The 24,062-nt window shown below is 41.2% G+C and overlaps 1 protein-coding gene across 1 annotated transcript in view; it reads right to left on the reverse strand.

The window, feature by feature from the left end:
* Positions 1 to 915: 915 nt before the first annotated feature.
* The window catches only part of TDRP (testis development related protein), a 48,328-nt gene continuing 25,181 nt past the window's right edge, over positions 916 to 24,062 (reverse strand). Inside the window, exons 2-3 of the mRNA XM_032271073.1 lie at positions 5,343 to 5,446; positions 916 to 3,888 (exon numbers count right to left, since the gene is read on the reverse strand). Coding sequence (XP_032126964.1) covers positions 3,543 to 3,888; positions 5,343 to 5,446 — 450 coding nt within the window. The 3' untranslated portion in view covers positions 916 to 3,542. The remainder of the gene's footprint in view (positions 3,889 to 5,342; positions 5,447 to 24,062) is intronic.

Here is a 24,062-nt window from a genome sequence, read left to right on the forward strand (position 1 = left end):
CTTCAGCACTGTTTAAGCAACCTTTGGACTACTCTGAGCTATTTTTTTTTTTTTGGACAGGGCCTCACTGTCACCCAGGCTAGAGTGCACTCTTCAGTTGAGCATTTTTTTTGGAAAATGATCAAATTAATGTTGAGCACTGGAAAAATCATCTTAGCCAGCTGATCTCTTCAGAGCTGACTCGAGTGCCCTGCTGGCTGGCCTTTCGGTTGATCAATCAAATATCAACTAAAGAATGACCAAAAAAACCCAAAGCAAATTAACAGCTAAAAGTAAATCAGGGGAGTGAGAGAGAGCAGAATGGTTCCCTCACCTGTGAGACAGCCAGAGGTGACTAGAAATACTTGGCAGGTGTGGATGAGCAGCTCAGGCTCTGAGGGCACACGCAAGGCCTGGGGAAGAGCAGGTGGGCACCAGGCTAGGCCAGGGGACGGGGAGCAAAATGACCATTAGTGCCGTCCATTCTCCCCAGCGAGCGTGGAGTGGGCAACAGTGCAGTCCACACTCACCCACGAGGCCTGTGAGGAAGGGCGGGAATCCACCTGCCCGGGACGCAGGTCTGAGAAGAGAGATCCCACATGGCCCTCCTGTGCCTCCCTGCAAAGCATCTGTACCCCAAAAACACAGCCTCAAAGGCACTGTAGGGCCTGGGGTCCTGTTCCCATGAGAAGTGAACAGCACTCTCTAGACAGGCCACTGCTTTCTAAAAGAACTTGTTAAAAGTGAATTGTTGCCACTGTGTTCATGTTTCTCCAATTAGAAATGAAGGAGTAAAAGTGTGCTTAAGGACAGAACTCATGAAATAAAGAATCAAAAACAGCAGCCGGGGTGCCCTGCCACGTTTCCCTGGAGTGGTGGGCTCTGCACCAAGGACTCAGTCACACACAGGCCATTCAAACACGCAAAAGACACATCTTGAAAACCAAGATTGAAGTGGTTCATTTATTCGTGAAAAGTCTACATGTGTTGACTGCATTCTAAAACGAGGCTAAATGGTCAGGAAAGGTGCCATTAGCTCTGAGTGATTAAAACCATCATAAGCAGATGCCAATAATCATGCAAACCAATAATGAAAGAGCTTAGAAACAATACTTTTATTTTTTAAAAACTTCAACCTTGAGGAACCCTTCTCTGAAGCCCATGACTTTCCTATTTTAAAAAGCACAGTAGGAGGAGCACAGGACAACTGTCTTCACACAGGGAAGCTGTGTGTTTCCACAAGTCAGACACCCAAAATCAAAACCACATTCTCCCATTAACTTGTGAAGATGACAAATGTGCTTTGGTAGGTTCTTTCAAGAAAAGATCATTTTTCTCCCAAAGCACACAAATAAATATTTATATTAAAAACCATAATTATTTTAATCAGGCACAGAACAAAAAATGATTTTTACATTAGTCTTGTAGATAAGAAAAATCTGATTTACAGTGCATATTCCAATCCCAATCTGGGTTTATCCTCAAATTTTGAGAAACCACATAAAGAACTATTTTGCCAACTATGCGTCACAATTCTATGATCGATGTGAGTTGCAGGCACTTAGCATTCCAACAGAGGCACAGCAACCGCAGCCATCACAGCCACCGTGCTCCCCACAGTGTGGGCCAGTGGCCCCCATCTCCCCACACGTGTGATCTCCAGACTTCCAAACACAGTGTTTACATTCCTGTGCAGCAAGACCATGTAAGCCAGAAACAACCCTACACTGACTTCTGCTTGAAAGTATTGCGGAAGCCATGACATGGGCGATGTTTTTACTACCCCAGCAAGCAATTCTCTAGGGAGAAGGAGAGTTACAACTATTTACCTGAGGAAACTTAGAATTTGTCAATATAGCTGTTATACTAAAAATTATAAGCTTTTCTCTGTATTATGGAACAAAGAAAACCTCCATAACTTCACAATTTCAAGGTTCCATTACAAACTGGAATTTTTGTTTGAACACAACTTGAAGCATGTCCCCCTTTCAAGACTTGATAAGTAAACTTGTTCTACTGAAAAAAAAGTAGATTGACAGATGGCTAGATAGATGTAGCCTGATAGATGACTGATAGACATAGAGGACAGATGAACAGATACAGATGAGTGATAGGTATAAGCGATTGATACAGATTATCGCTTTAGCCAGATGGATGGATGGATTAGGTTAGGGTTGGGATGGTGCAAAATTGCTGTTTTTGCCATAATAAATGACAGATCAAGTAAACCTGTTCTATGTTAAAACACATGCAAACACTGGTAGCACTGCAGTGTGTTCTGCCATCAGGCACACTCAATTATTCCACAGGAACAAACTCAAGGAAAAACCATATGCATGAAACAGCACAGAAGTGCATGCCGCGCAACTCAAGAAAGGATTTTTGTCTTGTTTTTATGTGAAGGGAATGCACAGTGTAACTGGAGGTTTTATTTTGCTTTTAAACAAAAAAGAAAAACATACCTTTTCTTTCAAACCACTTTTACTTTAGATGTCTGCAACACCCGCTGATATGACCCGACCTGCTGGGGACACATAACTGGCACCTGATACTGTGCAGGATCACACTGTCAAGGACAGTAAGCGGACAGAAAGAGAGCACGAGAGATGCTCTCAAATTGGTTGTCAGTTATTCTTGTGGAGGAAACACAGCTTCTTACAAATCTAACACCAATCACAATAGGCATCTGGCTTTGAGAAAACAAACATATGAGCCTAATAAAAAAGAGGCACTTCAGTATTTTATGCACAGTCTTAACTCTGTATAATGAGCAAGAGACTGTTTCCTAAACAAAATTATCAAGTGACTAAAATTTGTCCATACTTCTTGAATCTGTGAACAAAAAAGAGAGCAAATTTTTTAAGAAAATAAAGGGACTAATTTATAAGTTCAAAAGAGGTAAAAATTAAATCCCAAAAAAGAACCACTGTTAGCATCCAATGCACACAAGAGGCTATTCCTTCCTCAGCAAAAGATGAGCATGCATTTTAAGATACTGACATTTTACACCCAAATATAACCTTTGCTTTTCCAGTATTTGTTTACATATCTTTTAATTTTAAAAAAAAACAAAGTTAAACAAAATTCAACACAACTGAGGAAGATTCATCTTACCTCCTGACTGTAATTTTCTGGCAAAAGAGAACTGCATAACTGCTGCATTATCATGTGTCACAGATGATGCATATGTGCTACATACAAGAAAAATTTCTTGTATGTACACAAGTTTTGAAACAAAACTACAGCAGAGAGCAGCGTGAAAATCATTTTGTGGCAAACTGCAAATCATTACTGTTGTATTAAGGGACAGCATCAAAAATTCACATCTCCAGTTTCTGCAAAACATGGACTAAGTGGGTGAATATTTCTGCAGTAAGGCAATCAAATGTACAATCCCTGCACATGTTCACCAAGGAGTCACAGTGTGTGTGAGTTCATTAAACAATGAAACAGAGGTCCAAATATGAAATATAGGCAAAAAGTAGACTCTCTTTTTAACACAGAAAAGACTCAACAACTAAATGGTATACTAATAAAAGGCCACCCTCGCCACACAGCCCCCCTCACTCCGCCTCTTCCGGGCTGTCCGTCAGGTGACCTTTACTCTGCCGCCGGATGCTCACCAGCCTCCCTGCCGAGCGCAGGCTCCACCTGGAGCTGTTTGCAGAGCTGGCCAGGCTGGTGTACTTGGTTGAGCCTTTGGCGTCATCCTCCCAGCCTGGCCAGGATGGGTGGCCACCCATGGTGTCCTCAGGGTCAGCTGATATGTCTTCAAGAGCAAGTTTTGGAGGCTCCCAACCTTCAATCTCATCTGGTTTTTTAGACTGTATATTCTGTTTTAAAACCAAATTGTCCCAAAATCCGGATTTCTTCTCTGCCTTCAACTCTTCTTTTAATCGCAAGTTAGTTCTATAGGAGATGAAAGAGTTAGGTGTTGGTGACCCAGTAGTCTTAGGACCTCCAGCTGTATCCCTTTTACAAACATAAAATTCTTTAAAATTAAAAAAAAAAATGTTTAGAAAATGAATACAAGTATATATAAAAAGTTTCAAATATTAAAATTAATATGGAAAAATTAGTCACTATATGTTGTTAAAGAAGAGTGTGAAAGCCATATTTTAGGATACCACTTGGCAATACATACGCAAAGAATAGTTCTGACAAGAAAGAAAGAAGTACTATCACACAAGAGAGATCCTCAAGGCAATAGGAAGGTAGTGCTCAAGAGTTTGAGCAAATCAGAACTATGAGAATCGAGGGTCTAGATTAAGAAACAAGGAGGGAAATCTATTCAATTTACCAAATAGGTTTCAATAGGATTATTAATATTCCAAGCTACTGCCAAGCATTTAGTAGGTAATTTATTCAACAAAAATAAGAATTCAGAACACCATCTACTATAAAAAGGAAAAGGTGGCGAGCGACAGCTACAGAAGAAAGATCCTCCAGGGCTCTTCACCCTGACTGTCCGTGAGCATCACCTGGGAACTTTTTAACAACACCAGTGTCCAGGCCCTCTCCTTCAAGATGCTGAGGTATTAGCAGGTCACCTGACAACCAGGGAAACAGTTTACCCCATCCTCTTCATTCTTCTACAGATGAAGGATGAAGGTGAAGTCACAGCTCTACCACAGCACGAAGGGCCAATGTGTCTGCCCTCAGTGCACCGAAGTGCAGAGAAACAGACCAGGGGGCCCACAATCCTCAAACAAAAACAAACTCTGTACTTGTAGACTTGCCAGGATTCATCTTCTAATCAAACAACTTTCCACAACACAGAGTAAATATGCCATTGGTAACATCACTGGGTAGTCACTGAACTTATATTTTCAACTTTACACTTTTCACAATTCTAAAACATTGATAAAGTAGCAAGGTCAATTTAAATTTATACAATTTTCTAAAATCTTTTACAGTTTACCAGTCAATCCTTTGCATTTTTAAGTGTTGGTTTTTTCTTTCCCTGAAACTACTAAAAATCTTAACTGTGGCTACAGTCTGCTTTAAGGCTAATAAGTTCAATTTATAATTCTAAGTTCTTTTCCACTTTTCTATAACCTTTCAAAATGCCAAGAGATCCTCATGACCTTTTATCCAAAGTAGTTTTTTTTTTTTTTCCATCGAACACCACAACTCATTTCTGTTTATTCACATGGGGGATGTTAACCCCGAAGCACACATCATGAAACCCCATGACTGGCTGCCACTCAACAGGGACAGAAAGAGAGAGGGGTGAGGGAAACAGACTCGTCAAGCCCCATAGCACATCCAGTTACACTGTATTTATGCCATCAAATCTTCATTTCCACCTCCTCAATGACTTCCTCCCTCTCCTGAAATGGTCATTTTCGGTTATGACTTACCCTTTGGACTTGGGAGATTTACATCTTTCCAGGAGATGCTGCTCATCATCTTTATTAAACAGTGAAGTTACTTCTTTCCAACCTCGGAAACTTGCTCCCTGAACCTAATAAAAGGTTAAGAAAAATGTCAGATCTGACGCCATCAATCAGTAGAACTGTTTTCGACTCCAATAACCATGGAGTTGAAATGTAGAAAAAAGAATTGGCAGAGCCTACGTTTTAGCTTTCTATACTTGCGTGCACATAGTTTTATCCCATTAGCTACTGGTCACCTCAGCTGCTTCGGTATTACGGTCATAACAGCTTAACAGCTTATCAGTGATGCCGAGTAATCTATATTTAGTAATAGACTAATCAATAATCATATTTTGCCTAAAATAGTGTATGAAAATGATGCTTAAAATCAGAAGAAGCTTCCCTTACAAGTAAAAATTAGGTCTCCTTAAAACTTGGGAGGTTGGGTTGGGCATGGTGGCTCATACCTGTAATCCCAGCACTTTAGGAGGCCAAGGCAGGAGGATTACTTGAGCCCAGGAGTTCAAGACCAGCCTTGGCAACTAAGTGAGACCCTCGTTTCTACAAAAAATACAAAAACTTAGCCATTTTGGTGGTGCAAACCTGTAGTCCCAGATACTTAGAAAGCTGAGGTGGAGGATCACTTGAGCCCCGGGAGGTCAAGCCTGCAGAGAACTGTGATCTCACCACCAGTCCAGCCTGGTGGAGCAAGACCCAGTCTCAAAAAAACAACAGCAACAACAACAACAACAACAACAAAAAGCACATAGGAGATTGACTTTCGAGAAGGTTATTGTTATCAGAAGTCCCCTACAAAGGGGGCTTCTCCAAGGTCCCCTGGAACAACTCTGCCACTACCTTTAAGCGTCAGCATCTCCATGGAGGTAGTGATCCTTGCCCTAACCTCTACAAGTGTAGATTTCTGAGAAGAAATAGTTTTGTTGACTGTAAACAAATGATTTTGTACAATTTTTTTCATTTCTGAAATCAAGATATAATTAATAGCATCGTGGATGCAATGAAATCTATTACTAAGAAGAAAGAATGGAGAAAAATACCTCCTGAAAATCTAGCCAGTGTTGAGGGCCCTTCGCATTCACTGATTAACATTCCCCAGGATTCATCATCACATTGCTAGGTCTGGGAAGGGTCTCTCATGGAGTGGAGCTAGCATTAGAATACTTTGAGTTGTTAAAAATATGATAGAAAAAAAATGCAATCCTGAAAGCTGAACTGAGGCTTTGAGAGGACACTGATACAAAACAAGGATAATGAATCCAATTCAGCCAACCACTGAGGTAGCCCAGTGATTGCTGCGTGCAGTGCCTGGGGTCTCCAGGGCATAATACAGCCTCAGGAAGGGGTAAGGTGCCAAGATATCCCTGAAAACTCACCAGGGACCAAAGAGTCCTGCTTTCACTTCCCATAGGCCAGAGTCTCTACTCCCGTCTGGGCAGAGGTCCATACCTACAGACCGGGAGACAGGCCCTCCAACAGCAGTGACTGGAGAGGTGTGAGTGTTTATGAAGTGGGTACTAGGATGGGAGCATGATGGCAGTACCCATGCCAAAGAAATCATCACAGCAAAAATCACTGGGTACCAGGTATCAGCTTTCCACATCACACGCTACACACAAGCCTACCACACAGCCCATGTCATGCTGACAGCTTTGGCACACTTGTATGCACATCAGGTAAAGGATTATGTTTGATGCTCAGGGCCATGACATGACCGGGCCTGAGGCAGGATCCTATCAAGATGTCTCAATGAAGAACACAGTTCTACAGGCTGACCCATGTTGACTCTGGAGGAAGGACCATGTGCAGTCACTATGTACCCAGCACCGTGCGACGCAATCCCCATCCACCACGTCCTTCACTCTGAGCAACGTTCCATGGGACAGACACAGTGAAGCTTCATGATCTTGGGGAACTTGGCTCATGCAAATGGCCAGGAAGCAAAGCGGGGCTTGAGCTAATGTCTGTGTTCACCATTTCCAGGCCTGCCCTGTCCCAACACCATTAGGCACAAGCCTATGCCTCACCTGTCCATGGACTCCCCACCTCTTGTCTTCATCTGTCATCACCACCCCAAGATGCTATTTGCTCCACATATCACCTGCATGTCCTAAAAGTGTGATACGGTGTGGCTCTGTGTCCCCCACAAGTCTCATGTCAAACTGTAATCCATGTGTCAGGGGAGGGACCAGATAGGAGGTGACTGGATCACGGGGCAGATTTCCCTCCTGCTGTTCTCATGACACTGAGTTCTCACGAGATCTGATCCTAAAATATGGCTTTCACACACTTCATTATTTTCCTTATTAATTTTAATATTTGAAACTTTTAATATAGACTTGTATTCATTTTCTAAACAATTTTTTTATTTTAAAGAATTTTATGTTTGTAAAAGGGATACAGCTGGAGGTCCTAAGACTACTGGATCACCAACACCTAACTCTTTCATCTCCTATAGAACTAACTTGCGATTAAAAGAAGTGTTGAAGGCAGGTAAGAAATCTGAATTTAGGCCTCAGATCTAAAGGCAAATCATAACACTAGCAAATAAAATCACTACACAAAGAAGTGTCTTAAAATGTAATCTTCAGAAGCCCCAATGCACACCACATACACTGTCCGGAGAGTCAGTGCACGTGGCTTGCACACAGCTCACCTCTGCATGCTGACACCCCTGCTGCTTTCACGGGTATCTGCTAGTCCAGTAGCTCAAACTTCTTCCCACTTCTTTGCCTTCGAATCTCTCTTTTCCATTTTGTTCTTACTGTGGGATACAGAAATGCCCTAATCCTCTAGGTAGTGCAGCAATGTGCAGAGGGAACTGCTCCCTCTCCCTTCTGACTTCACTCACCCTCGGGATGAGGAAGTCTCAGGGCCCACCCAGAGTCTGAGCCCCACAAATCTCACACTCAAGCATCTGGCCACCTGCTAGGCACTTCCACTCACGGCCAATCACCACCCGCACCACACTGAAGATGCCAGGCTTCTTCCTGACAAGCTTCCCTTCATTTCCCATGTCTGCATAGAATTTTTCAGGAATTCCACCCCTTGGACACCACACTGGGCTGGCAGTAGAACCCACTTTCAGTTGTGTGTTCTCCACCAACCACACCAGTTTCCCTGTAGCACCTGGTTGGCTGCTGCACATCCCATCAGATGACCCTGGAGATAAGGCTCCATCCCACCACCAGCCTCTGGGGCCCCTGCTCTAAAATGCGCCTCCATGGAGAACACACAAGGGAATTCCTCTCCACTGCCAAGTGAGCAATTAGAAGAGGCTGAAGTCCCAGAAGGTGCACTAATAGACAGGAATGAGGTGTAAGCATTACAAGTGCTGCAAAACTACCACTCGTCTACTACATGGCAGATAATGGCCACGTGCAGCTGGGAGGAGCAGCAGGTTTCAGGAGCACTTCTGGGGTCCCTAAGCCCAGACCACACACTAGAACTGATGCTCACTTTAGCACACACCAACACAGAATTCAGAGCCACGCACCAGAACCCACCCCCACCTCAGCACACAACAACGAAGAATCAAGAACCATGCACCAGAACCCACGCCCACCTCAACACACCAACACAGAATCCAGAGCCACGCACCAAAACCCACCCCCACCTCAGCACACAACAACAAAGAATCAGGAACCATGCACCAGAACCCACGCGCACCTCAACACACCAACACAGAATCCAGAGCCATGCACCAGAACCCACGCCCACCTCAGCATATCCCAACACAGAATCTAGAGCCATGCAAAAGGAACCATGCCCACATCAATCAGCAAACACCAACATGGAACCCAAAATCACACACTAAAATCCATGCCCACCTCAGCACACACCAACACGGAACCTGGAGCCACGCACCAGAACCCACACCCACCTCAGCACACACCAACACAGAATTCAGAGCAATGCACCAGAACCCACACCCACCTCAACACCAACATGGAATTCAGAGCCACACACCAGAATCCACAACCACCTCAACACCAACACAGAATCCATAGCCATGCACCAGAACCCACACCCACCTCGACACCAACACCGAATTCAGGGCCACGCACCAGAATCCACGCCCACCTCAACACCAACACAGAATCCAGAGCCACGCACCAGAACCCACGCCCACCTCAACACCAACATGGAATCCAGAGCCACATACCAGAACCCACGCCCACCTTAACACCAACATGGAATTCAGAGCCACACACCAGAACCCACACCCACCTCAACACCAACACAGAATCCAGAGCCACATACCAGAGCCCACACCCACTTCAACACACACCAACACAGAATCCAGAGCAACACACCAGAATCCACGCCCACCTCAACACCAACACAGAATCCAGAGCCACGCACCAGGACCCACGCCCACCTCAACACCAACATGGAATTCAGAGCCACACACCAGAACCCATGCCCACCTTAACACCAACATGGAATTCAGAGCCACACACCAGAACCCACACCCACCTCAACACCAACACAGAATCCAGAGCCACGTACCAGAGCCCACACCCACTTCAACACACACCAACATAGAATCCAGAGCAACACACCAGAACCCACGCCCACCTCAATACCAACACAGAATCCAGAGCCACATACCAGAACCCATGCCCACTTCAATACACACCAACACAGAATCCAGAGCAATGCACCAGAACCCACACCTACCTCAACACCAACACGGAATTCAAAGCCACACACCAGAATCCACACCCACCTCAACACCAACACAGAATCCAGAGCCACGCACCAGAACCCACGCCCACCTCAACACCAACATGGAATTCAGAGCCACGCACAAGAACCCACGTCCACCTCAACACCAACATGAAATCCAGAGCTACATACCAGAACCCACGCCCACCTCAACACCAACATGGAATTCAGAGCCACACACCGGAATCCATGCCCACTTCAACACACACCAACACAGAACCCAGAGCCATGCACCAGAACCCACACCCACCTCAACACCAACATGGAATTCAGAGCCACACACCAGAACCCACGCCCACCTCAACACACACCAACACAGAATCCAGAGCCATGTACCAGAACCCACGCCCACCTCAACATACACCAACATGGAATTCAGAGCCACACACCAGAACCCACACCCACCTCAACACACACCAACACAGAATCCAGAGCCACGCACCAGAACCCATGCCCACCTCAACATACACCAACATGGAATCCAGAGCCATGCACCAGAACCCACACCCACCTCAACACACACCAACACAGAATCCAGAGCCACGCACCAGAACCCACACCCACCTCAACACACACCAACATAAAACTCAAATTCACACACTGGAACCGAAGCCCACTTCAGCACACAGCAACACGGAATCCAGAGCCACGCCGGAACCCAAGCCCATGTCAGCACACAGCAACATGGAATCCTTAGCCACGCACCAGAACCCAATCCACCCAAGCCTGCCCTGGGTTCTGCAGCAACAGGTCTTGTGTTTCCTTTGATATGCTCCAGACAGCATGTTTTGGGTAGTGTTTTCTTTTTCCTTGAGTTTTAACCTGGGAATGCAGCAATAAGTTATTTATTTCAAGAGTCCTGAAGTCAGCTGGGGGAGACATGGGGAGGGCCTAGAGCAGTCCAGGGGCCCCTAATAAACCCATTCACCAAGTGAAGTGAGAATTGAGCCCCCTTCCCCTTAGGAGGGATGAAATAAACATCCAGTTTGCAGAATGCTGAAAGAGACAGACTCTGGGCTCTGCTACAAACCCTGATTCGCACACAGACAGTCCAAACATTAAAACCCCTTGTGTTCAACATCTACGGTTTTGGGAATAAGATGTCACCACTCCATCCCTGTTTCATAAACTGGCAATTCCTGTAAGGATCACCAGGTTACAGTTTGGGTCAGTAGACTTCTTTGCCACTTATTTCAGAACAGTCAGTCTGAAGATCTTGATGCCAGTTAAGTTCGAACACACCAGAAACTGGCACTCAAGACAGTCATCGAGACAAATGAATGTGTGTTCTCCACTCATTCGCATTTTCGGAACCCAGACTTACAAATTCATTCTGAGCTCATGAGGGGCATTAATCATTTCTCATTCTGAAAAACTTTCACCTATGTCCTTTTTAAGATACATATTTGAAAACTAAATGGCTGGGTATATATTAATGATTATTACTTATATGGAGGAGGGTTTGGAGAATAGGGAAAGGGGAACTTTTACTTTCCATACCATTTTTAACAAGGTATTTTGATGAAATGAAAATCTTTCATACAAGATGACTTCATATTCGATTTACAAAAACAATACACATAACCTTCACATAATTTTGTATGCCTGATAAAAACAAACATTAATTCACACATTTAGAATTACTTATGTAATCTAAAGCCAGAACCTATCAATACCGCCTACTTGCAAATGGATTCACAGACCTAAAACAGCCTGCTATAGCCCTCCTTGTTACAAATATTCAATCACTTATCATGAGAACTCACTATCACAAGAATAGCATACAGGAAACCATCCCCATGATCCAATCACCTCCCACCAGGTCCTGCCCTTGACACATGGGGATTATGGGAATTGCAATTCAAGATGAGATTTGAGTGAGAACATGGAGCCAAACCATATCATTCCACCTCCAGCCCCTGCCAAATCTCATTTTTTTTTCACATTTCAAGACACAATTATGCCTTCTCAATAGTTCCCCAAAGTCTTAATTCATTTCAGTATTAACTCAAGAGTCCAAATTCAAAGTCTCATCTGAGACAAGGCAAGTCCCTTTTGCCCATGAGCCTGTAAAATCAAAAGCAAGCTAGTTACTTCCTAGATACAATGGGAATACAGACACTGGGTGATTGTTTCTGCTTCAAATGGGAGAAAATGGCCAGAACAAAAAGGCCACAGGCCCCATGCAAGTCCAAAATCCAGTGAGGCACTCATTAAATCTTAAAGCTCCAAAATAATTTCCTTTGACTCCATGTTCACATGCAGCTCATGCTGATGCAAGAGGTGGGCTCCTACCACCTTGGGAAACGCCAGCCCTGTGGCTTTGCAGGGTATGCCACCCCCTGCCACCCCAGCTGCTTTCATGGCTGGTACTGAGTGCCTGCAATTCCAGGTGCATGGTGCAAGCTGCCAGTGGATCTACCATTCTGGGATCTGAGGCTGGTGGCCCTTTTTTTCAGTTACACTAGACAATGCCCCAGTGGGGACTCTGTGTGGGGGCTCCAACCCCACATTTTCCTTCCATACTGCCTGAGCAGAGGTTGTCCATGAGGGCTCTGCTCCTGCAGCAAACTTCCTCCTGGACATCCAGCTGTTTCCATAAATCCTTTGAAATCTATCCAGTGTTCCCAAACCTCAATTCTTGACTTCTGTGCACTCACAGGACCAAAACCACATGGAAGCTGCCAAGGATTGGGGCTTGCATACTCTGAAGCAATGGCCTGAGCTATATGTTGGCCCCTTTTCCCTATGGCTGGAGTGGCTGGGAGACATGGCACCAAGTACCAGGCTACACACAACAGGGGGACCCTGGACCTGGCTCATCTGGCCCATTTTTTCCTACTGGCCTCCAGGCCTGTGAATGGGAGGGGCTGCCACAAAGGTCTCTGACATGCCCTGGAGATATCTTCCCTATTGTCTTGGTGATGGACATTTGGCTCCTTGTAACTTGTGCGTATTTCTGCAGCTGGTTTGAATTTCTTCCCAGAAAATGGGTTTCCTTTTCTATTACATTGTCAGGCTGCAAATTTTCCAAACTTTTATGCTCTGTTTCCCTTTGAACATAAGTTCTGTGAAAGGAAAATAAATCTTGGGTCTCCAAAATCACTAAGCTAAAGGGAAAAGTCAAGGTGAGAACTGCTAAGGGCAAACCTGGAACGTGGAGGTTGCAGTGAGCCAAGATTGTGCCACTGATCTCCAGCCTGGGTGACAGAGCAAGCAACCAAATTTAGACACATGTGAAGTGACCTCCAGGAGGAAGCACAGAGCTGTGCCCACTCCCCAGGGAATCAGGGTGTGTCAGTCACCCAGCATGCCAGTGTGTTGGCCAACCAGGGAGCTCCAGTAAGCTTCAGCATCCAGAGTTGTTACTGGGGTTTAATTAGGTAAGCATAATTGATTAAATAATTGGCCACATGACTACACTCAGTCTCCAGTTCCCCTCTTAACCCCAGAGGTCTGGCAGCTGAAAAATCCCAACACTCTAATCACATGTTTGTCTTTCTGATAACCAGCCCCCACCCTGAAGCTATCTAGAGGCCCACCTCAAGTCATTTCATCAGCATAAGACAACACACCTATCTTGAAGCTATCTAGAGGCCCACCTCAAGTCACTTCATTAGCATAAGATGACACTCTTCTCACTCAGGAAATCCCAAGGGCTTTTAAACCTCTCTGCCAGGAACCAGTGACAAAGACCAGATGTAATCTTTATTATGCCACACAAAGACAAGGAAATAAACTTGAAAACTACAATAGAAAAATGACCAATAACTTATAAAGGAAGCCCCAATAAGATTAGCAGCTCACTCTTAGTCAAAACAATGAAGACTGGAAGGCAGTGGAATAACACAATCAAAGCACTCAATGAAAAAAAAAAAAAAATTATCAACCAAGAATCCTATACCCAGCAAAGGCATCTTTCAAAAGTGAAGGTAATGTGCAGACTTTCCTCGATGAATAAATCTGAACTTCTTGCTAGTAAACCCATATTACAAGAAACACTAAAGGAACAACTTCTGACTGAAAATGAGGAACTCCATACAGCAACTCATATCCACATGAGAAAACAAAGGGTACCAGTAATGGTAATTATGTAATTATAAAATACAGTTTGGATGCATTTTTATTTCTTCTCAAAATTCATTTATAAAGCAATTGCATACAAGAATAGGCATATTCTGTACTACACAGAAATGTAACGTATATGTAATAACATTACATATACAATAACACCACAGAAGATGTGGGTAGAAGCAAATAACACCACAAAAGATGTGGATAGAAGCAAAGCTGTATCAGGCAGAGAAAATGGCTATAGATGGTAAGGTAATAAGAAATGAAAATGTTATATTTAAAAACATACACAACACAAAGAAAACGGTAAAGGAACAAAGTGGGGGCATATGACATATGAAAACAAAAAGGGAAATGGCAGATGTAAACTCAATCCTACTAATAATACTAAATGTGAATGGATTAAAACTTCGATCAAAGGCAGATATTGTCACATAGGATTTTTAAAACAACCCAACTAAATGCTGCCTATGGGAGACACACTTTAGAATCAAAGATAAAAGCAGATTGAAAGTGAAAGGAAGGAAATGGAGATATGCAAACAGCAACCACAACAAAGCTAAAGTGACTATGTAAACAGATAAAACACAGTTTAAAAAAATTTTTTAATGTTGCTAAAGATAATGAGTTTCATTATAATAAAGGCATCAGCCCACAGGAAGATATAACAATTAAAGACTTATATGTACATAGTAACAGAGCAACGAAATACAAGAAACAAAAATGGACAGACATAAAGGGAAAACTAGAAAAATCCAATATTCACAGAGATTTCGGTATGCCACTTTCAATAATGGATAGAAGATTAATAATAGAAGATGTGGAAAAACACTACAAACTAAGACCTAACAGATATTTATAGAACACTCCAACAACAGAATGTACATTTTTCTCAAGTGCAAAGAGAACAGTCTTCAGGATAGATCATATGCTAGGTGATAAACCTGGATATATTTAATAGGATAAAATTATTCAAAGTCCATTCTTTGACCATACTAGAATGAAATTAAAATCAAAAGCAGGAAAAGCTCACAAATATGTGAAAATTTGTAAACTCACTCATAAATTACCAATGGGTCTCAGAAGAAATCAGAAAATAAGCTTGTAAACAATTTAAGTGAAGACACAGCTTACCAAAAAACATGGGATACAATTAAAGCAATGCTTAGGGGGAAATTTATAGTTGTAATTATCTATAGACAGAAAGAAAAAAGATTTAAAATCAGTAACTTAAACTTCCATCTTTAGTCAGTAGAAAAAGAGCAGATTAACCTAAAGGAAGCAAAAGGTAGGAAATCACAAAGATTAAAGCAGAACTTAACCAATGGAGAAAAATGGAAGAGAAACAAAACCAAAATTTGGTTCTTTCAAAAATCAGTAAAATTGATAAATCTTTAGTTCAACTGACAAAGAAAAAAGAAGGCTTAAATTACAGGAATCAGAAATGAAAGAGGAGACATTACTATTGGCCTTACATAAATCAGGAATATAAAGAAACATTATGAACAACTGTACATCAAAAAAAATAGGTAACTTAGAAGAAACAGACAGATTCCTACAAAGACAAAAACTACCAAAACTGACTCAAGAAGAAATAGAAAGTCTGAATAGATCCATAACAAGTGGATAAGCCAGGCACAGTGACTCACACCTGTAATCTCAGCATTTTGGGAGGCCAAGGTAAGCAGATCACCTGAGGCCAGGAATTTGAGACTAGCCTGGCCAACATGGCAAAATCCCGTCTCTACCAAAAATACAAAAATTAACTGGTCATGGCGGCACATGCCTGTAATCCCAGCTACTCAGGAGGCTGAGGTGGGAGAATCACTTAACCTTGGGAAGTGGAGGTTGCAGTGAGCCAAGATTGTGCCACTGCACTCCAGCCTGAGCAAGATTCTATCTCAAAAAAATAATAATAATAAAAAAGGTGGAGAAATAGATTTAGTAATCAAAAGGCTACCAAAAAAATAAAATATCAGGCCCAGATATGTTTACCACTAAATCCTACCAACTATTTAAAGAATTAATACCAATTCTTCACACTCTTTCAAAAAAAATAGAAGAGCAAGGAACGTTTTCTAACTCATTTTGTGAGGACACTATTATGCTGATACAAAACTAGACAAAGACACCACAAAAAAAGGAAATTATAGATTAGTATCTCTTATGAATATGGATCAAAAAACTTCTTCACCAAAATTCCAGCAAACTGAATCCAAAAAACATTTTAAAATGAAAAGAATTGTGTACCATAATCAAGTGGGATATACCTCAGGAAAGAAAGGTTGGCTCAACATCTGAAAATCAATTAATATAACAAACAAATAAAAAACAAAAATTATAAAAACATCTCAATATATGCAGAAAAAGCATTTGGCAAAATCCAATAATCTTTCATGTTAAAAAAGACATTCAACAAAGTAGACAAAGAAGGGAATTTCTTCAACCTAGTAATGGGTGTCTATGAAAGTCTCACAGCTAACACAACATACTAAATGGTGAAAAACTGAAAGCTTGCCTCCCAAGATCAGGAACAAGACACAAGGATGCCCATTCTTGCCTCTTCTATTCAACATTGTGCCGATTTCAGCCACAGCAATTAGACAAGAAAAGTAAATACATACAGAAAGGAAAGAAAGTGAAACTATCTCTATTTGCTGATAACATGATTGTCTGCATAAAAAATATTAAGAAATCCATTGAAAACCTACGTTAGAACTAATAAAAGAGTTTAACAAAGTTACAGGACACATGATAAACACATGACAATAGGCTGTGTTCTTACACACTTGCAAGGAACAATCCAAAAGTGAAATTAAGAAAGCAATTCCACTTATAACCACATCAAAATAATAAAATACTTAGGAATATGCTTTTAAAAAGTTCAATATTTATTCCACAAAAATTATTAGAATAAATGTTTAAACAACCTGAATAAGTGGAAAATTATTCCATTTTCAGGAATCAGAAGACATAACATTATTAAGATGGCAATACTCCCCAAACTGGTCTACACATTCAACAAAACCCCTATCAGAATACCAGACGACTTCTTTGTAAAAATTCATAAGCTGATTCAAATAGTCAAAATAACAAGGGATTCAAACCAAAATAATCTTGAAAAAGAAGATCAAAGTAATAAAACTCATACTTGCCATTTCAAACTTACCACAAAGCAACAATAATCAAGATAGTGTGGTACTGAACATCAATGGAATCAGTGGCACTGATCAGTGGCAGATCAATGGGAAAGAAGAGTTTAGAACTAAACCTATACATATAAGGTCAATTGATTTTCAAGGAGAGTGCCAAGATAATTCAATGGGGAAAGAATAATCTTTTCAACAAATGGCTGTGTGACAACTGGAAAGCCACATGCAAGAAAATGAAATTGGATCTTCACACCTGCCTCCCACCTGGGTAACTGCCACATACACAACCACAAAACTGGGGACAGGACACTGAATGCAGACACTAGATCCACAGCTGCCTCAATGCAGGGACTAGGACACCACTGCCAAGTCTGTTGGCCTCAGAAACACACGACCTTAGCTCTGTGTGTGGAAACACGAGGAACCGTGTGGCCACAAAGCCACCCTGTGACTGCCAGACCCACATAAGCCAAGGAGCCTGGAGCCCTCCCTCCACTCCCAGTAACCTCAGTGCCTGAGTGGGGATGTAGCCTTTCCCTGGGACATAGGGAAGTGTCCATTTTTTTGCATTCCAGCTCTACAGGGGAAGACCCACCTGGGCAGCAGTGGGAACACATGTTGAGTGTGCCAGTTTACCACCTTTCAGTCTCATCCCACCCTGGCCCTCCAAGGAATGGCGACAGCAGACAGGAGAGTTTTCTTTTAGGGGGATGGCTGCTTTAAAATTAAGATTCTCACTTTGTAAATGAAGGAATTGGATCATGATGGTATTTATCTGCAAAAGATATCAGGAAAAGTCATAGAATTCAGAATTCATTCTAATTCAGCTGCTATGTATGATTAAATATTCCATAAACACTGGATACACTTGTCAGGTTTCAGGACCCCGCTCACCAGCTCTGCAACCTTGTGGGAATCACAAAGAGCCTCCTTGGCCTGAAGTTCACTCAACAGAAGACAGCACTGACATCTGTTCTGTGCACAGCCAGGGATTCAAGTACACGCTCACTGAAAGGCTATCTTCCCCTCATTGTCAGTGTCTTTTCTGCACTATATTTTCTATGACTTGTAAATGCTCACTGATCAATCATTCAGACAGAAAAAAAGTAAAATTAGGAAATCTCTCTGATTAAAACTATGACTATATATATTATGCATGTAAATATTGTCTATATTAGCACACTGAAAGTATAGTTTGAGTGCCCCTTATCTGAAATGCTTACAAGCAGAACTATTTATTTCAGATGTTTTTGGATTTTGAAATATTTGCATTATACCAGTTGAGCATCCCTAATCTGAAAATCCAAAATCCAACATGCTCCAATGAGTTTTGTTAAGCATGTCAGCATTCAAACAGTTTTGAATTTTGGAGCATTTCAGATTTTTAAATTAGAGATGCTGAACCTGTACTATCAAACTAAATGACATTCTAGTTGGTACAACCCACTGAAGTCAGGAAGACGATTGGGCAGCCTCTAACATTACTATTCACTGACTAATAACTGTTAAGTTCTAATCAAGACAATGCATAAGACAAAAATAAAAGTTACAGTTACTGGAAAGGAAAATATAATTTTTATCATTATATAATTAAATAAGTATGTGCTAAATATACATCTTTAATTATAGATTAGAAAATTACTTTTAGACAATGACTACATAACTAGAAAATGGGAGAGCATCAAAGAACAATTAGACCTAATTAAAAACATGGCTGGATATAAAAGACATACAAATAAATAACTTTATTACAGATAGACAATAGAAAAAGAAATACCATTCACAAGAACATTTAAAATTGTCCAAAAGAATAAGTTACAAGTTTCCTTACTAAATTACATTAAAAATAAGATTTGAATAAAGAGAAAAATCATACCTGAATGCCTGAATGGTATAACTGAACATTAAAAAATATAAAATTTATACTCAAATTACTGCACTTGTCTGGTAGAGTGGTTCCTAAATGTGGTAGCATGCATACAGGTCTCAGGAGGTTCACATCTAAACCTGTTCCCTTTTCATAAAAACTCCCCAGACAGAGTGAGCTACTGTCACTATTGGGATATGTCCCTCAGGAATATGGAATACAAATAAAACATTCAAGAGAATGACAGGAAAAGCCATAGACTGGGAGAAAGTATTTGGAAAAGACACATCTGATAAAGGATTGTTGTCCAAAATATACAAGGAACTCTTAAAACTCAACAATAAGAAAACAACCCTATAAAAAAAGATGAGCAAAAGACTTTAACAGACACTTCACCAAAGAAGACATCCAGATGGCTAATAAGCATCTGAAAAGATGCTCCACAACATTTGTTATCAGGGAAATGCAAATTAAGACAGCTACAAGACACTGCCACACACCTATCAGAATGGACAAAACCCAGACCACCACCACCAGATGCTGGCAAGGACATGGAGCAGCAGAAACTCTCATTCACTGCTGGTGGGAAATGGCGCAGTCATTTTGGAAGACAGTTTGGCAGTTTCTTATAAAACGAAAACACTCTTACCATGCAATCCAGCAACCATGCTTCTTGGTATTTATCCAAATGACTTGAAACCAAATGACTTGAAAACTTATGTCCACATAAAAACTTACATATGGATGTTTATGGCAGCTTTACTCATAATCGCTAAAACTTGGAAGCAACCAAGATGTCCTTCAGTAGGTGAATGGATAAGCTAGTAGTACATACAGATGATAGAATACTATTCAGTGCTAAAAAGAAATGTGCTATCAGGCCATGAAAAGACATGAAGGAATCTTAAATGTGTAAACTAATTAACATTCTAAGCCTCCGAAATGACTGAATGGTCCCTGCTCTTGGCCAAGGGGGAAATCAGAAAAACTGGTTCAGGCCTTGATGGGAAGGAGGGAGTCAGACATGCCTCATTATACTTTTCCCCCTTTGGCCTTCAGGCAAAACTGACCAGCATTAACATTAAAACAGAGACTTTAAGACTGACAGAACAGACTTTTTTAACAGGAAGACACTAAATTCCAAACTAACTATAGCTTCCCTTGACAGCATGTGGATTCAAGATGTCCAGCCTTCCAGGCCAAACCAATATATACCTTACATGTATTGATTTATGCCTCTACCTGTAACTTTTGTTCCCCTACAATGTAGAAAATCAAGCTGCAGCCCAACAACTTTGGGCACATGTTCTCAAGATCATCTGAGGCTATCAGCAAAATTGTTACATTTTGTCTCAGAATAAATCTATTCAAGTATTTTACAGAGTTTGGACTTTTCTGCCAACAAACACATCCTACTAAGTGAAAAGGCAATCTGAAAGCACTACACACTGTGTAATTCCAACCAACTGACATTCTGGAAAACACAAAACTATGGAGACAGTAAAAAGGTCAGTGGTTGCAAAGGGTTCAGGGGAGGGAGGGACGAACAGGTGGAGCACAGTGGAATTTTAAATTTTAGGGCAGTGGAACTACTCAGCCTGATACTATACTGGTGGACACATGCCACTACACTCATCCAAACCCACCAGGACAGACAATACCCAGTATAAACACTAATGTGAACTACGGACTTTGGATATGTATCAATGTATGTTCATCAACTGTAACAAAGACACCACTCTGGAGAGGAATGTTGCTTGTAGGGAAGGTGGGGAATGTGTGGGGGAAGCGGGCATGTAGGAACTCTGTGCCTCCCCTTCAATTTTGCTGTGAACTTTAAACTGTTATAAAACAAAGTCTATTGAAAAAGAGAAGATGACAACAATAACTGGCTCAATCACACACACAAAAAGCAAACAGGCAAGGGTACCCATATTTATAAGTCTAATAAAAGGCAACTTGTGCTACCAGTTATTAAATTGATTAGAAAACTTCACTAAGACAACTGTAGAAATGTAATAAAAGTATATAAAAGAGGGCCGGGCGCGGTGGCTCAAGCCTGTAATCCCAGCACTTTGGGAGGCCGAGGCGGGTGGATCACGAGGTCAAGAGATCGAGACCATCCTGGTCAACATGGTGAAACCCCGTCTCTACTAAAAATACAAAAAATTAGCTGGGCATGGTGGCACGTGCCTGTAATCCCAGCTACTCAGGAGGCTGAGGCAGGAGAACTGCCTGAACCCAGGAGGCAGAGGTTGTGGTGAGCCGAGTTCTCGCCATTGCACTCCAGCCTGGGTAACAAGAGCGAAACTCCGTCTCAAAAAAAAAAAAAAAGTATATAAAAGAACAAAGAAAACAGATGGAAAACCCAACAAACCCCTGTATATAGAGATTTTAGCATACATTAAGAGGAGCAAGACAAACAAAGAAAAAGAACAAAGGTCTGGGAAAGCTGAGTAACTATTTTGAGAGAAAAGGATCTTGTTTTCATAGCAAAATAACTTTGAAACAAGTTAAAGAGTTTTAAATGAAGCCATAAAGGAACTAAAAGAATCTGATCTCAGGAAAAGAAATTCCTTTCCAAGCCTTAGAGCAAATGGTGGTGGTGGGCATGGGGACCCAGAAAAACTAAATAGATTCCACCATTTTTTTTTAGCTTAAAAAGTCATTACATTAATATCTTAACAGAAAGTCTAATTTGAAATTCATATAAAATTATTAAATACTGGAATATGATATAAAAAATTTAATGTTTAGTCTTTATCCTTGGTTCCTGACACAGAGTTCCTAAAAGTATCGGAATTTACTGTCTTTTGTACACTAATGAGATTATTAATGACAGGAGGCTAGAGAGCTTCAGGATGAGGGCTGTCACCAGAAACGCCAACGCCATGATTTCAGGATTATAACTTTCACCCCATACCCACCTCCTCCTCTGACCTCCAGGGAGAAGAGGAGGGCTGGAGATTGAGTCCAATCACCAACCGCCAAAGATTTAATCAGTCATGGCTACGTAATGAAACCTCCCATTTAAAAAGCTAAATGACAGAGTTCTGGAGCTTCCAGGTTGGTGAACCCATCCATGTGCAGGGAGCATGCATGTTCACAGAGGGATGGAAACTCTGTGCCCTCCCCATGCCTTGCCCTTTGCTATGTCTCTTCTGTTGAGCTGTTCCTCTGCTGTATCTTTTTAAGTGACCAGCAATCCTGAATAAAGAGCTTTCTGGAGTTCTGTGAACTACTGGATATGACGGAGGGTCATGGGAAATCCCCAATTTAGAGTCAGCTGAGTAGAAGCAAGGGTAGCCTGGATACTCATAACAAACTTCACCATCTTAACTACCTTTAAGTATAGAGTTCAGTAGTGTTAACTATATGCAAACTGTCGTACAACAGATCTCTTAAACTTTTTCATCCAGTAAAACTCTATACAGACTAAACAATTTGCCTTTCCCCCACCCTCCAGACCCTAGTGACCACCATTCTACTTTGTCTGTTTGCCATAACCCTCAAAAGGCTTGCCTGCTCACTGCCTGTAGAAAGAAGCCAAGATAATAACAAGGTGTAATTAAAAGAGAGTGAAAAAAATGCCACTCTTCAATTTGTGGAGGGAACACCATTTTTAGAGAGGGTTTGGAATGCAGAAGAGGCAGTGAGGAGAGGAGGTGTCAGGAAAAGAAAGGGAGTGAAGGTCAAAGCACGTTCAGAGGCTGTATTTCAAGATGAAAGGAAACACACACACAGTTTGTTTCAAAGTTTTATCTTGTGGTTAGGGAGAAAAGTGGAAAGAAAATGTTTTAAAACAGTTTGAAGCCAAACTGCTCAGTTACGTGACTACTTTCAATACCTCATGTAAGTAGAACCATGCCTTAGTTGTTTATTAGGGACTTATTTCACAAAGCATATTATCAAGTTCATCCATATACTAGCTTATTATCAGATTTCCTTCACTTCTAAGGCTGAATATTCCATTCAACATATGTACTATATTTTCCTTATCTATTAAACCATCCACAGACATGAAGGCTGCTTCTCCTCTTGATTATTATAAATGGTGCTGTAATGAACATGGGTGTGCCAATCTCTTTGAGATCCTGTTTTCATTTCTTTGGGATATGTACACAGAAGTGGGATGGCTGAAAGATATAATAATTCTATTTTTAACTTTTTGAGAAATCTCTATACAAGCTTTTGACAGCAGCTACACCATTATTACAATCTTGCCAACGGTTCACAAATGTTCCAATTTCCTCACATCCTCAGCTACACTGGTTACTTTGCTTTTTTGATTGTAGCCATACTAATGGCTATGCGGTGATATCTCATTATGGTTTTGATTTGTATTTCCCTGATGATTAGCAGGGTTGAACATCTTTTCATACGCTTATGGATCATTTGTGTATCTTCTTTACACCACTGTCTTGTCTACTCAAGGCCTTTGCCCATATTTTAATCAGGTTTTTCATTATTTCGTCACAGGAGTTCTTTACATATTCAGGATATTAGAGATATGGCTGAGAAATATTTATCCCATTCAAACATTGCATTTTTACTTTATTGTTTCCTTTGCTACATTTTAGTCTTAAATTTTGATATGGTCCAATTTGTCTATTTTTGGTTTTTCCTGTGTTTTGGTGTCATGTCCAATAAATCATTGCCAAATCCAATGCCCTGAACCTTTTCTCCCTCAGTTTTCTTCTAGGAGTTTTATAATTTCTTTATAATTTTTTATAATTTATAATTTTTATAATTGTATAATTTATAATTTTTTATAATTTCTTTATAATTTAGGTCTTTAATCCATTTTCAATTAATTTTTATACAGATGTAAGTTAAAGATCCAACTTCATTTTCTGCATGTGA

The sequence above is a fragment of the Sapajus apella genome, unplaced genomic scaffold (assembly GCF_009761245.1).
Source record: "Sapajus apella isolate SASKATOON/1434 unplaced genomic scaffold, GSC_monkey_1.0 scaffold223, whole genome shotgun sequence".
Classification (NCBI taxonomy): Eukaryota; Metazoa; Chordata; class Mammalia; order Primates; family Cebidae; genus Sapajus; species Sapajus apella.